Consider the following 15205-nt stretch of genomic DNA (forward strand, 5'->3'; position numbering starts at 1 on the left):
GATATCTCAGATTTATTTCAAAACAATGCAGTGAAGTAGAAAAGTAGTGGGGTGGAAGTACAGGTGAAACAAGTTATTTCTTCCCTCCTCCTAGACCTAGACAACCACTGATTTACTTTGTTTCTCTGGATTTGCCTATTCTCAACATTTAACATAACGGGTGATACAATATGTGGTCTTTTGTGCCTGCCTTTTTCCAACTAGCCTTATTTTCAAGACTTACGCTATTGTAGCGTATAAGTCAGTTATTCATTCTTACTATTGAGTAGTAGTCCACTGCATACATGTAACATGTTTTGTTTATCCATTTATGAGTTGATAGACATTAGGGTTTTTTTGTTTTTGTTTTTTTAGTTTTTAGCTATTAAGAGTAATGTGATTTTAATTGAAGTTAAAATAATTTTTCAATATTTCAGTAGTGCTTGGATATTCACCCAGTTCCTTCTCCAGCTACCAGCTGAACATACTGTCTCTCCCAAAAAGAAAAAAAAAAATGATAGTAAAAACAGTGATTTCTTATCGTATTTTCCTGATTTGACTTAATCTGTCATCTCTGTTGAGAATGCTTTTCTGGAATGCTAAGTTTCTTAATAAGCAAAGAAAATTTGGCGACATGGAATAACTTTGCCCCAAATATTACCAAACTCAATGTTCATCAATATCTATTGAAAACTTGGTCAAGAAAAACATGTGTGAATTCCATGAAGAAATTCCATCTAATCTGCTGAAGATATATATTCCAAATAAAGCCTGATTAAACCAAGTCAGCATAATCACTTATTTAGACTTAAACCTATGGCTTTATACAGCCTTGATGTGGTGTGAAAAGACTCACTGTACACTGGCAATTTATCTTTTCTAAGGGTAGAACTGACAGTTTGCTTTACTGTACTATATCTCATCTATGAGGACCTTTGGGAGACATCTTTTTCTAATTTAAAATCAGATGTGGTTGTACTTCTGAACAATAGTTTTACTTTTTAATTTATTAAAAAATTAATAGCCATCATAAATTGAATTAACTTCTCTAAAGCCTTAAGTCCTACTTACAGCAGGCATACCAATCTTTATGCCTGATGTTTCTTGCATTTCCTTTGTTCTTGTTCCTAAGAGTTCTTCCTACTTTTTACTTTCTTGCCTACTGGAATAGTAATTCTTAAAATATTGGATGCATTCTTAGAAGTCCTCATAACTTAAAAAAAAAATTTTAAATAAAGCAATGCAAATGTAAAGTGAAACTTACAAAATATATTGCTCTACAACCAGTATGGAAAACAGTATGGATGTTCCTTAAGAAACCAGGAATAAAACTACCATGTGCCCCAGCAATCCTAGTACTGGGCATATACCCTGAGAAAACCATAATTCAAAAGGACACATATAACCCAATGTTCATTTCAACACTATTTACAATAGCCAGGACATGGAAGCAACCTAGAGGTCTGTCAACAGATGAATGGACAAAGAAGATGTGGTACATAAATACAATGGTATATTACTCAGCCATCGAAAGGAATGAAATTGCCAGTTGTAATGAGGTATGAACTTAGAGTCTGTCATAAAGAGTGAAGTCAGAAACACAAATATCGTATATTAACACATATATATGGAATCTAGAAAAATGGTACTGATGAATCTGTTTGCAGGGCAGGAGCTTGTGGATGCAGCAGGGGAAGGAGAGGATGGGACAAACAGAGTAGCATTGACATATATACACTACCATGTGTAAAACATAGCATTGGGAAGCTGCTGTATAGCTCAGTGATGCTCTGCGATGACCTAGATGGGTGGGATGGGTGGCAGTGGGAGGGAGACTGAAGAGGGAGGGTGTGTATATATATATATATATATATATATGTATATTTATAAGTGATTCACATTGTACAGGAGAAACTAACATAACATTCTACAGCAATTATACTCCAATTAAAAAATAAAAACTCAAAAAGATTTTTTAAAAACATATTGCTTATAAAGAACTAACTTCTGTGTAAAGATAGCAATTATTTTATAAACTACATTCAATTCCCAGATGAACATGACTAGAAGTGGCCTTTTAGAATTACATTTTCAAGGTTCAGTAATCCCTGGGCATTGATACTTGTTTCTGTGAGCCTAAGGTATAAGAAAATTAGAATTTTCTTATTCTAATTTCCACATACTGTTCCACTTTTAAAAAGAAAGCAGTTCTTTGACATTTTCCCTTGATGTCTACGTCTGATGTACAGAATGTTAATTTTGGGGTTCTCTAGGAACAGGTAGCTTTTGGAGGCACATCTCACCTCGTTAACTTGCCCCTTCCCAACATCAGTCTCACCTGCAGGGCTTGCAAATCCGAGAAGATCTTAGCAGGGATTGTGTGAATGCCATTGCTGTGTAGCATTAGTAACTCCAACTTGTTCAGGCCAGAAAAATCTGCTTCCGTTAATCTAACCAAGCTGTTGTACCTGAAATAACAACATCATTCTAGACATAAGTCTGTCAACTAAAGTTCAAATGTCAAAGCAAAACCCAATAAATGCACACACAAAACTGAATTTCACTCCCCACCTCACATGCACAAACACACACCCCACTAAAGATCCCCTGTGCTCTAAGGAGATAACCCAATGCTTGAAATACTGAAATTCATCAGATGCCATGGAAGGTCAACCCCTTCACCCAGCCCTTGCAGTCTCAGTTGCATTTATCCTACTCACATTCCTGGAGCATGCTACATCCCTTCTCATTTTCAAACCTTTGTACGTTATGTTGTTTCTTCAGGTGGGAATGCCCTTGACTCCAGCCCTCACTATTTGTGAACACTGTTAAGATCCAGCCCATTCCCTAGTGACATTGCCCCTCGTTCTCCCAGGTGGAATTCATCATTATGAAACAATGGTTAAGAAGCCTGGGCTCTGAAGTCAAATGTTTTAGAGATATGATTACGAACTCACTCAGGTACCCGGCTCCTGGGAGTAGGGCCAATGCTGGGTTAAAAAAAAAAAAAAATCAGTAACCTCTCTTTGCCTCAGTTTCCTTGTCTATAAAATGCAAATAGAACCTACTTGAAATGGGTTTTGAGGATTAAATGAATACTTTCATGAAGAGTGCTTAGCTCAATGCCAGGACACAATTAATGTTAGCTGTTATCAGTAGTGATTGATTGTTCCCAAGACACTTCATATGCTGTATTACAATTCTTATTAAATTGTACTGATTATACATCTGTCTTTTCACTTTAACTGGTTTCTACACATGAATAATGTATCCATCATTGTATCCCTGGTACCATCCTTGTGTTTGGTCCATCATAGGTGCTAATGTCAAAAGATGTTAAGTCTGCCTTTTCGTTCATTCACATGCGTTTTTTCACCAACCTTTAAAATACAGTCACTTTTTAGCAGATTTAATTACTTATGCATTTTTAAAGTATTTTAAATAAGTTGGTTTCTATGGGAAAAAAATCCAAAGGCCTTAAAAAAAAGATCTAGTTAACTTTTCATATATATAGGAGGACATTTACCTCTTACAGGTATTATCATAAGTCTAATTCTTAGCAGCAGCTATATTATTACTCAGCAAAAATAGAGCCAGAATGAAGCTTTTCTATAATCATGGGGCTCTCAGCCTACCATGAATGACTTTGGGTTCTAGAAAAACTTTCCCCTAGTAAAAGCTTACCAGGAAAATTTTTCTTATTGCCCCAGAAAGCTTAAGATCCTCATGCACTCATTTCAGAAGGAAAGTATTATTAAAAGAATTGTGGTTAATCTACCAAAGTCACAACTGTTTGGGGGACTTCACCACTGTACTCAATCCCTCCTTGAGAAGGAAGCAAGACAAGCACCCTCACGCACCCTAAATTGATACGTTCCACGTTGGGTGGGATGCTCTCTGGGATGGAGGTGAGGTACCGAAACGTGCAGTGCACCTCTGTAGGCACGTAACAGGCACAGCGGCGAGGACAGGCCCTGCCCCCGGGGAGGGCTATCAGGCAGATTGCAGTGAAGGAGAGCAGTAAGCTGGTGCTTCCCCTGCCTTTTGGCTTCATCCTGAAAAAACATCATACCTCAGCTATAAATATGGTTTGAGCAAAGTTCCAGTAGACCATACACAGTAACTGGTAATCTGGGAGACCTTCCTGAAAGGTTATTAGGGACCAATTTCATTTACAACTTTTATGGTAAAGCTAACTAACTACAAAGCCATAATGTGTGCTGGCCTCATACGGACTCTTGTGACAAGCATGGTATTTATTGTTGTGAAAATTGCTTTACATATTTTCACTTCTTAATGAAAAGCAGGGATCCCTTTTACTTAGGGATTCATTAAAAGAAAATGGAAAGCATAACGGAGATATTGTGACAAGTGAAATACGTAAGGTTAAGTTTCCTGTTTATACATTAGTTCTTTTAGACTTAAAAAAAAATTGGTTATAAAGCTAATGAGTGTACAACACTGAAAAGTTAGAAGTTGTAAATAAGTCAAATAAAGAAAATAAAATTACTTACACTCCCCACCACCCAGATATAATCAATAACATTTTGCTCTATTCCTTCTAGCCTTTTCTTTATTGGATGTGTGTGTTTCTGTGTATATGCGATCAAGTGAACTTTCATAATATATGTTTTATCACTGAGCATGTTTGGTTTTTCATTTTCTTAAACCTTCAAAAACACTTTTAGTTAGAGCTGTAATGTCACAAGTCTTTGCCAAAAAAAGACAAAGTATACTCGTCACTGCCAAAGGATGACCATAACGAATAGTAACTGACCAGCTGAGAGGGCTGGAGCCTTATACCTGCCCTACGGTGGGCCACGCTGACCCCTCGCAGGCATGATGCTGCTTTTGCTCTGCTTAGAACATCCCTCTGCCTCTTCCCTTGGTCCCTTCTCCTCCTCACATCTGCTGTGGGCGTGGGGGTGGGGGCATAACCAGCGAAGAAACATGCTCAGCTTGTTGGAAAAAATGGTATCTGGTACCCACATGTGAGGCCAGCCCAGGGATCCAAACCAAATTTTTGCCTGAAATTCAGAACATACAAAGACGTAATAAGATCTCTATTACGCTTTTCTAAGAAAAGTGATCTTCATAGAATGGTTTCTTTTAGATGCTGCCAGCAACCATCCTTTAACTATAAACTACATTTAAAATAACATGAATGCTGAATTGCTTGTATCTTCATATAGATAGAAATATCATAGAATTAGAATTTAGCCCAAATTAAAATCTAATACTGGTTTAATCACATGGCCACTTTTGTCATTGTAACTTGTCTGGTTACCAAATATTTAAGTAAATGTTATGTGATTGGAGACAGCATTTCCACCTTCTTATAATTAGGTAAGCAAAGAAAAGAAGAGTAGGTTGAAGGCAGTTCTGTCGTTCAGCTAGAAAAATAGAAGTTCTGGGTTTGCCCACTTGAGAGTTACTGAAAAGAGAACCAAAAGTCTGAACATTTGTGTTTTAGTGGATTCCCATAAACTCAAACCTGAAAATGTATATAATGAAATAGAAATTGACAGTACCTGAGCTCTTCTGTCGTCGTCCTGAATCCTCTCCTGACATAGGCAGAGACTGAAAATCTTCCCAAGAAACGGAGACTTGTACCCACAGCTGAGTGAGGAAGCGTTCTCTGCTCCCCAGGCGGGCGAATGGCTTGACCTTTCTGGCTTACCGCTCAGGAGTACTGCTCCGAAGACAGACCTGGAGGCGCTTGGACAGCTGCAGTGTAGATAACCCAAAGTCGCCAGTCAGAAGTGTTTCTTCATAACTGCTGTTGTTACAGAAACAAAACGCAAAGTGGAGGTTTGGAAGTGTTCTTTCTCCTCCCTCAACAGTGCGCTTCAGTTCCCCTTAAAGCTGTCAATTTAGGTATATCTATTAACATCACTCCATTGTACCCCGCAGCCGCAGGAGTTTCTCCTCCCTTAGCCTTTCCGGGCAAATCTATCATAAATGCCCACAATAAAGGTCTCTACCTACTGATGAATCTTTACTAAGAGTGTGTCTTTTGTCCGGCAGCGGTCACTGAAGAGGTGATTTTTTGTTGTTTTAATTCCTTTCCCTCATCGGCACTTGCTCCACCCCTCCCGACTCTCACCCCTTCCTCGCTGCTCGTCTTGCCCAGACTGAGGCAGAGGACTAGCTGCATTCCCATGCCAAGCCCCTCGCTGGCGCGGGCATCGGTCCTCTCCTCTTCCCAGCAAAAGACTGACGGAGCCGCTCACCTCTCTGCCCAGGTGACCAATGGGCTCCCGCCGCTAGCATTTCCTGAGTTCAGCCGCCCGGGGCAAAGGGACCGTCTGGAGCTGAGGAAGGGAAGGCGGGGCGGGGCGATGTTGACTTACGTGTCTGGGGACTGAGCCGAGGCTCCATGGCACACGGACAGATAATAAACGACCACCCAATTCTATTTTTGAGAACGCACGGATGCCTGCTCGCTTCTCACTTCCTCCGCTTTTTTCTAATTCCCAGGATTTCTCAGGCGCATTCTGACTGGTGCACAGGGCAGTTTCAGCCGTGGGACCTTAGCCACGTTTATCTCCTCCACCTGTTGAGTGTAAGGACTTGGCTTTAATCACTGTGAGCTCTTCTCAAGTCTGAGGGCCCCCAGAGTTAGGTCTGAAGGCTGAGAGATAGCGATGATAACCTATGATACCTGCAGTTTGATTTTTGTGGGCCAATTGGAGAAACCTCTCTTGTTGAAAGGGATTACCAGCGCACTGGGTTTAAATGCTGTTTTTCTTCTGAGGGTGTGGTTTTAGGACCAGCAGCGTCAGCATGATCCTAGACCTTGTTAACAAAACATAAATTCTTAGGCTCCATCCCAGACCCACAGAATCAGAACTTCAGGGATGGGGCCTGGGGTCTGTGTGTTAACAAGCCTTCCAGATGGTTCCCATGCAGCAAATTTTGAGGATTTTTGCCGGTTTAAGGAAATAACTTCTTATAGTAACAACAGGGTTTACTCTGGCAATATTATTATAAACATTTTACAAATACCAACTCATTTGAACTTCACCAAAAAAATCTAAAAGGAAAATGTTCATGTCATTTTCATTTTACAAGTTAGGCACATAAAGGTAAGTAACTTACCACAGGTCATTGCCAGCTTGTGAGTAGAGAAAGTTGATTCAAACCCAGGCAGCCTGGCTCTCCAGCCTCAACGGTTAGCCACAAATCTTCGGCTGCCACACTTAGCCCACTTAGCCAAACACTGGGAATGCCCCATATCCAGCAGCTAAACGTTCCAGTGATTTACAGTTAGTAATAAGTGAGTCAGCGACCATGGTCGAATTATAGAATCGGGAACTCAGAGGTAACTCGAGAAGTACATGTGATATGAACATGGTTTTTAAATCTGCAGAGCTGACATGGTTAAGTTAAAAAGTCACATGTGATGTCCAGACTAGACACTTGCTTGGGAAATATGGCATATTTGTGGGTTCTTGGCATCCACAGTCTTTCTTCCAAAGCTCCTTGGTGACCAACCTCATGGCATCATACTCTTCTGTTAGTTTCTAACCCAGATCTGGACTTGCAGACCCTTCCTAGGATGAATCACAGAAAGATGACCATGGCATGTTACAGAGCTCTTTATTTTCCCAGGATGGTTACATGGGTCATTTTTTGTTTTTTGCAGTCAGTTTCAAAAAAGAACTATTGTTAGGAATGTTTGCTTCTTTTAAGAGTTTTTGTAAGAGATATTTCTACAGCTGCTTTGTGTCAAGAGTTCTCCATGTATTTTCTACTTTTATTTAATCTGCCAGAATTATTAGAATCTTGAAGGCATGTTGGGACTAATTCTAGTTCAATTTCCCCTATTCAATAATGCATGCTGTGTGCTAACTCACTGTCTGACTCTTTGCAAACCCATGGGTTGTAGCCTGCCAGGCTTCTCTGTCCATGGGATTCTCCGGGCAAGAATACCAGAGTGAGTTGCCATGCCCTTCTCCAGGGGATCCTCCTGACCCAGGGATCAAACTGGAGTCTCTTAAGTCTCCTGCATTGGTAGACAGGTTCTTTACCACTATCGCCACCTGAAGTCCTAACAACAATAGTAGTAGCAGTAGTAATAATCATTGCTATTATTGTCAAAGCATGCATGTGCCAGAGGCTTTACAGGTGTTGTTTAATTCTCAGAAATATTCTCATGAGGTAGGCATTAAAATTATACCAATTTTCAGGTGATACTCTAAGTAATTCAGATCCAGAATATACTGTTGAATTAATTTTAAAACTCTAAGGCCCCATTCTTAAGACCCATGTTTTCCAGCTTCCTCCGCTTCTGTTCATATTTATACTGTTGAAAAATTTGGAGGGTCCACAGCATATGAAGGATTAAAGTCCGACCATTCTTCTTTCTAACCATACTTAATAGTGTTTCTATGGATTCTTAAGGTGTATAGATCAATTTCATGCTTGAATATGGCTTCATTTAATGTTTATAAGAAATAAGTAAAATTCAATCATAATAACTCCATTTTATATAAGAAGAGACTGAGATTGATTAGGTATATGAATTGCTAAGATCTCACATCTGAAGTGAATCTGAACTCCTAACCCTGTACTTCTTGCACTATGGACTCTATTTCACCTACACCTTCTGAATGGTTTGCCATTTTAATTACCTCCCACCATACCTAGTATTTTTCTTTAAGTCACTCCTCCCTTCTTCTTTCTAAGTCTTTCCCTAAACAATAAGATCAGTAAATTCATAGGTTTGATATTGTTTCTAGTAAACATGACAATAAATATGCATCTTTTTTACCCTTTACATCAGCCCCTGGGAATTTACATCTTTCCCATCTCTATGTCATTTGCTTGATTTGTTATCATTTTTGGTATTTATGTACTTCTTATACTTCATCTCTAATATATCAGCTGTGCCACTTTTCATTTCACTGCCAAATCAGAGCAAATATACCAACAAATCAAGTCTAAGATGTTACATCATATAGCACCTGACAATTTTAAAAACTCCTTTTGTTTGTTTGTTTTTTGGCCATGCCCTGCAGGATCTCAGATCCCCTAGCAGGGACGAACCCAGGCCATGGCAGTGAAAGCCCAGAATCCTAACCACTAGGCCACCAGGGAACTCCTGAAGTTATGTACTTTTAAAAAACTCACTTATATGTATTTTGGGCTTCCCTGGTGGCTCAGATGGTCAAGAATTCACCTACAATGCAGGAGACCCAGGTTTGATCCCTGGATTGGGAAGATCCCTTGGAGAAAGAAATGGCAACCCACTCCATGGAATTCTTGCCTGGAGAATTCCATGGACAGAGGAGCCTGGCATGCTACAGTCCATGGGGTTGCAAAGAGTCGCACACAACTGAGTGACTAACACACACACACACATGCATTTCAACAGATAAACATAATGCTAAAATTACTGTATCTCTTAATTAAGACTGATCATTCCAGCCCTATAATTTTCTTATTAATTAATCAAATAACCAAACAATCAAGTCATATGCTTAGTAAATACAACAGCAGTGAAGTAGACTAAAATCCTGGCCACTTATTTTGTGCCATTTTATGAACTTGCCTAGTAGAGCAAGTGATAAGTGCCACAAAGAGAAATAGTGCAGAAAAAGGAGATTGAAGTCAATCAGTATCACCCCGACCTAATACAATTGCATCTTAGCAACCGAAATTAAGCTGCAAACCTTAAGGCACTTATTTATCAATGAACAATTAGTATTTCAGGCTCTTAACCATTTAGGCTTTAGAATGCTATGTATGGGTACAATTTTGGAAGATTTAGAAGCATTTTGAAATGGATGGTCCTCTTGTGAGTCCATAGGCTCCAGATTATAGGAAATATAAAAGTTATTTAGGAGGCAATTGTAATAGTACTATCTCAAAATGACAAATTAAATTAGTAGTTTTGAGAGTAAAGAAAGATATTAGATAGAGGAGGCATGTAGGGACCAGAATGGTTAAGAATGTATATGGAGAATGAAGGGAGAATAAAGGAGAAATAAAAGAGAAATGATGGATGCATTTTAACATTTTTCATTGCTGACTTCCAAGGATCCTGGGAAAACTAGGGCTGAAGCAGATAAAAGTGAGAGACCCACACAGATGCAAACCTGAGAGAAGACCAAGACAGAAGGAGCACTATAATGATCAAGCATCCAAAGTTGTCAAGACTTTAGAAGCAGATGTCTATAGGGCAGCCTTGCTGACTGTAACATTGTAAACTGATCACTAAATGCTACATGTTGCTTTTCTAGCAGGTACTGTATCAAAGGCCATCATTGGTGGATATTTGCAGTTTGTCATGATTTCTTAAGGATGGGCAGGATATATATCTAAGGATTCTCACATCTGTGAGATGAAATCTCAAAAGCTGTCCAAAGGTGACTGTCCCATGTGTGTGAAAAGAGGGTGGTACAATGTTGGTTGAATTCCATGAGCGTTTTCTAAGAGCAAACGGTGTGTGAGCCAGTACTTCTGGAAAACTCAAGAGCAATATAGTCAATCTCACTAACAACCCTAGAAGTTGATTTTCAAGGATGAACAACTTTGAGGTGGTTTCTGAGGTCAGCCACTGGGAAGAGGAGTGAGGAATACAAAACTGTAATTACGGGTACAGCATACACAATGTCTAATTAAGCCATTGGCCACTCTATGAAGATTTCTTCTCACTGAGGTATTCTGGTGTTCGAGTTTTGTTTTCCTGATACACATGGTAGGGATTCTGGGTGGAGTTAGTTCTAGAGAATCACATCCTTGTCAGGCAATGCCTTGAAAATAATTTTTTTTTAAAGATTTTTTTTGATGTGGACCATTTTTTGTCTTTATTGAATTTGTTACAATATCACTTCTGTTTTATGTTTTATTTATTTATTTATTTTTGGCCACAGGGCATGCAGGATCTTAGCTCCCTGACCAGGGAGCTCACCCCCTGCATTGGAAGGTGAAGCCTTAACTACTGGACCATCAGGGAAGTCCCTGAAAAATTATTTTTTAAAGCCAATGACTATACTACTTACATTCCTATCACTCCCTTCTACTGTTCTCTTATCTCAGTTTGAGTCTTTGCATTAATTCTATATTTTATTAGAATCTTGCCCTTTCTTCACAGATATCAAATGCAGTATTTTCCAGATCCAGTCTCTCCAATGATAAGGAAAAGTAATAAAGCCATATATGTGTGTGTGTAAATTTAAATATACAGTCATACATACACATATATACATGGCTGCATTTTCAAGTACTTTACAGCATTAAGCATAGATAGGATAAGTGAAGGAGTTTCTTAGGGGATGGGTGTCTTGGAATTTTAAGATTTATTTTACATACATCATAATCACAAAAAAAATAGAAGTTTTTCTTTTTATTCATCACTATTATTTTAAGTCACTAAACATAGTTGTAAAACATATTAGACACTCTCTTGGAATAAGCTACAGACATGTTAGGACATTATGAAAGAACAAAGATTTATGTGGAAAGATTCAATAAAAAAGATTCCAAAGACCACAATCATCACACAGTTACTCTATTTTTTCACTTCTTCCAATAGAGAATTTTATTAACACACTCTGAGAACAACCATGGAATGCAGAGGAAAGTCTATGGTTTTAGAGCAGAGACAGAAATTTTTTTCTGCAAAGGGTAAGATAGTATGTTAGGCTCTGTTGGTTATAGAATTTCTATCACAAGTACTCAATTCTGTCACTAGTGAAAGCAACCACAGACAATATGTAAATGAATAAGCAGGGCTGTGTTTCAATAAAATTTCATTTATAACCGCTGAAGTTTGAATTTCATTTAATTTTTATAATGATATATCAAAATGTCATTACTCTTTTCATTTTGTTTCAATCATTAAAAAAAAAAATTCCTAACTTAAACACTGTACAGAAACGTGCAGTGGGCTGGATTTGACCAGTTTGCCTACTTCGGCTTTAGAGCAAAGCATTCCCACTGGGTCCTCTGTGGTGGAGAGGTGATCTGATCTGAATCCGAGCATTCGGTGTCACATTAAACTGTGATCTAACTTATCAAATACAAAAGGGAAGAGTTTGAGGGTTTTCTTTCACTTCAATATCTGGAATTAAATGGCCAAACATGATTTAAGAGGTTTATCTTCAGCAGTCAAAAGTTACTTTCTGGACGGATCATAGCTGTTTTGTAATTTGGAATTTCTTCATGCAATATTCTGTGCTAATCTTGCCAGAATACAGCAGTGACATACTCCAGCACTGTTGAGATTCTGACATATTACTTAACAGGATGCCTAACTAGACATAATTTAAAACAACAGTTCACAAGTAAATGCCCCTTCTTGGAATTCTGTATTTAGGAAAGAGAGAATTTACTTCTGCCCATTATGAGATGACTTAAATTCCAATGCTCTATAAGAATAAACCATTTTGCATTTGAAAAGGACAAATTCTAAAAGATAAAAGGACAGCCAAGACCCACCCTTAAGGACTGAAAAAGAGTGTGCTATGGGAGGAAAAATGTAAATGATGGGATGAAGTCATAGAGACAGCTTTGGATGAGATAAAGCCCTTTCATATTAAATTACACTGATACATGTTCAGGGAAGGTTAGCCTAAACCAAAAATATGAAGAGGAAGACTAATCAAATACACAAGAAGAGGTATTTAATTTGCTATTATCTTCCAACACCTGAACTCTAGGCAAATACTCTTTAAAGTTTAATTTATCTTATTTTTGTGCTAAATCTCAGTTAGGAAAGCTATGTCTGCAAATTATAGCAGGGAGACTTTTCCACATCACATAGTTCAGATCAAAGAAATCCTAGCTGCTGCAGTTCTAAGAGTTGAGAGAGCTGAAGTTGAAAGCATTCACATAGATGAATTTTTCTTTCCTGTATAAAAATTAAATACAATACTGGAAGGAAAGTAGGATGTTGGCCATTCATAAGCTGGGATAGATTCACTGCAAGTCTTGATGAGGAAAATAGAATCTGGGTGACTCCTACTTATATCTAAACCAGTTGTTCTTTCTGGTTAACATGAAAACAGAAAGTTCAAATGTCTTTTAATTAGTTTTATTTTCTACTCTTTTATAGTTTTAAATCTGTCCCTTGAAGGAATATAACTGAGTAGTCTACTTACTACTCACTGTTTAACTTCTCCACTTAATAAATATAATATAGTATGGGAAACTCCCGGCTAATTTTACAGACTGGTACACAGAACAGTTCACCAATTAGCACAGTGGTTAAACATATCCTTCATTAAAACAAAAACACAGAACAGAGCTTTCCTTGTTAGGACCAAGAGTTTTTATTGGGATCTAAGAGCTCTAAATGTATAGCTTGTAAATATGTCACTTTCTAACAATGTCAGGGAATATGGAAAGCCCACCTATGAAGCGATTTCAGAGTCTGGAGAGAGGTCTATTATCTATAACTTTTTTTTTTATTGGGGTATAGTTGCTTTACAATATTGTGTTAATATCTGCTGCACAATGAAGTGAATCAGCTATCTGTATACATATATCCCTTCCCTCTTGGACCTCCCTCCAACTCCCCCTACATCCCCCCCATCTAGGTCACCATAGAACACTAAGCTTAGCACCCTGTGCTATGTAACACATTCCCACTAGCTATATTTTACACATGGTAGTGTATACATGTCAATTTAAAAAAAAATACACACATGTACTCCAATGTTCACTGTAGCACTGTTTACAATAGCCAGGACATGGCAGCAACCTAAATGTCCACCAACAGAGAACCACATCAATAAAGATGTGGTACATATATACAATGAAATATTACTTAGCCATTAAAAGGAACAAAATTGGGTCATTTGTAGATGTGGATGGACCTAGAGACAGTCATACAGGGTGAAGTCGGAAAGAGAAATACCTATAAATTATTATATGGAATGTGTTTTGCATCTTCCTCTTCAATGCCATCATTACCTGCATCAGTGACTCACCATGTACCATGCACTCTACGGAACGAGTTATATTATGAAGAAGCATAGTCTTTGCTTTGAGGAGTTAATATCCAATGAAGAGAATAAGACAAAGGAGCAATTATCACCTTTATCACACTTACCTGTAGAGGAGTATACACCTAAATGACTATGTATGAAGATGGCCATATATTTATTGTTGCTTTGTTTTTTGAAAAAAATGCCTGTTCAGGGAAGTGGCCAGGATGGTGGAGTAGGAAGACCCTAGCTCATCTCCTCTCACAGACACAGCAAAATTATAACTATTCACAGAGCAACTATTGATGAAAACCACCTAAACACTAGCAGAAATAATCTACAATTAAAGATAAAAAGGACAAACAATAACAAGATGGGTAAGAAGACTGTAAAGACAGCATAGTCTTTATAATCAAGTATAGTCAAGACAGTATAGTCGAGACTCATATCCGTAGGTGGGTGACCCACAAATGGGAGGATAATTACAGTTACAGAGGTTCTCCCCAAGGAATGAGGAGTCCAAGCCACACATTAGGCTCCCCACCTTGGGGCTTCCTACACTGGGAAGATGAACATCAGAACATTTGGCTCTGAAGGCAAACAGGGCTTACTTTTGGGAGAGCCATGGGGCTGTAGGAAATACAAAATTCCACTGTTAAAAGGTGCACACAAAATGTCATACACTGAAACCCAGGCAAGAAGCAGCAGTTTGAAAGAAGCCCGTGGGTCAGACTCATTTGCTGATCTTGGAGATGCCCAGAGAGTCAACTAGAGCTCACTTTGGGGGACACAGATGCTAATAGCAGGCATTATAGGGAGCTCATTCTACCATGAAGACATTAATGCTGGCAAGCACGATTTTGGAGTTGTCCCTCTAGCTTATTAGCACTGGGACCTGGCCCCACCCACAAGTGACAGAACCAGTACTTGAATGCTTTAGATCAAGCAGCTAGCTGGGCAGGGGCACAGCCACATCTGCCAACAGGCCAGCTGCATTAGGACTCCTGAGCCCCCAACTGCCACCAGCATGTGACCCATTCTCAGAGGGCCCAGGACCCAGTCTTGCCCACCAGTGCACCAGTGCTAGCACCAGGACCACCTAGGCCCTGGTCACACCCAGTAGCAGGCCAATATCAGCTCTGGGTCATCTTGGGCCCCTCAGCTGGTGCCCGAGGGTCTGACCCCACCTACAGTGGGCTGACAGGCTGACACCAGCTTCAGGTTACACTGGACCCTGCAGCCAGCCATATCAGGAACTAGCCCACTCACCAGCAGCCAAATACAGCTCC

At 39.1% G+C, this 15205-nt stretch overlaps 1 protein-coding gene across 1 annotated transcript in view; it reads right to left on the reverse strand.

The window, feature by feature from the left end:
- Positions 1-6295, reverse strand: part of IGSF10 (immunoglobulin superfamily member 10) — a 25304-nt gene extending 19009 nt beyond the window's left edge. Inside the window, exons 1-4 of the mRNA XM_081570459.1 lie at positions 6213-6295; positions 5511-5758; positions 3840-4034; positions 2318-2447 (exon numbers count right to left, since the gene is read on the reverse strand). Coding sequence (XP_081426585.1) covers positions 2318-2447; positions 3840-4033 — 324 coding nt within the window. The 5' untranslated portion in view covers position 4034; positions 5511-5758; positions 6213-6295. The remainder of the gene's footprint in view (positions 1-2317; positions 2448-3839; positions 4035-5510; positions 5759-6212) is intronic.
- Between the last annotated feature and the right edge of the window lie 8910 nt (positions 6296-15205).

The sequence above is a fragment of the Giraffa tippelskirchi genome, chromosome 2 (assembly GCF_054371585.1).
Source record: "Giraffa tippelskirchi isolate mGirTip1 chromosome 2, T2T-mGirTip1v1.2.pri, whole genome shotgun sequence".
In the NCBI taxonomy this organism is placed as follows: Eukaryota; Metazoa; Chordata; class Mammalia; order Artiodactyla; family Giraffidae; genus Giraffa; species Giraffa tippelskirchi.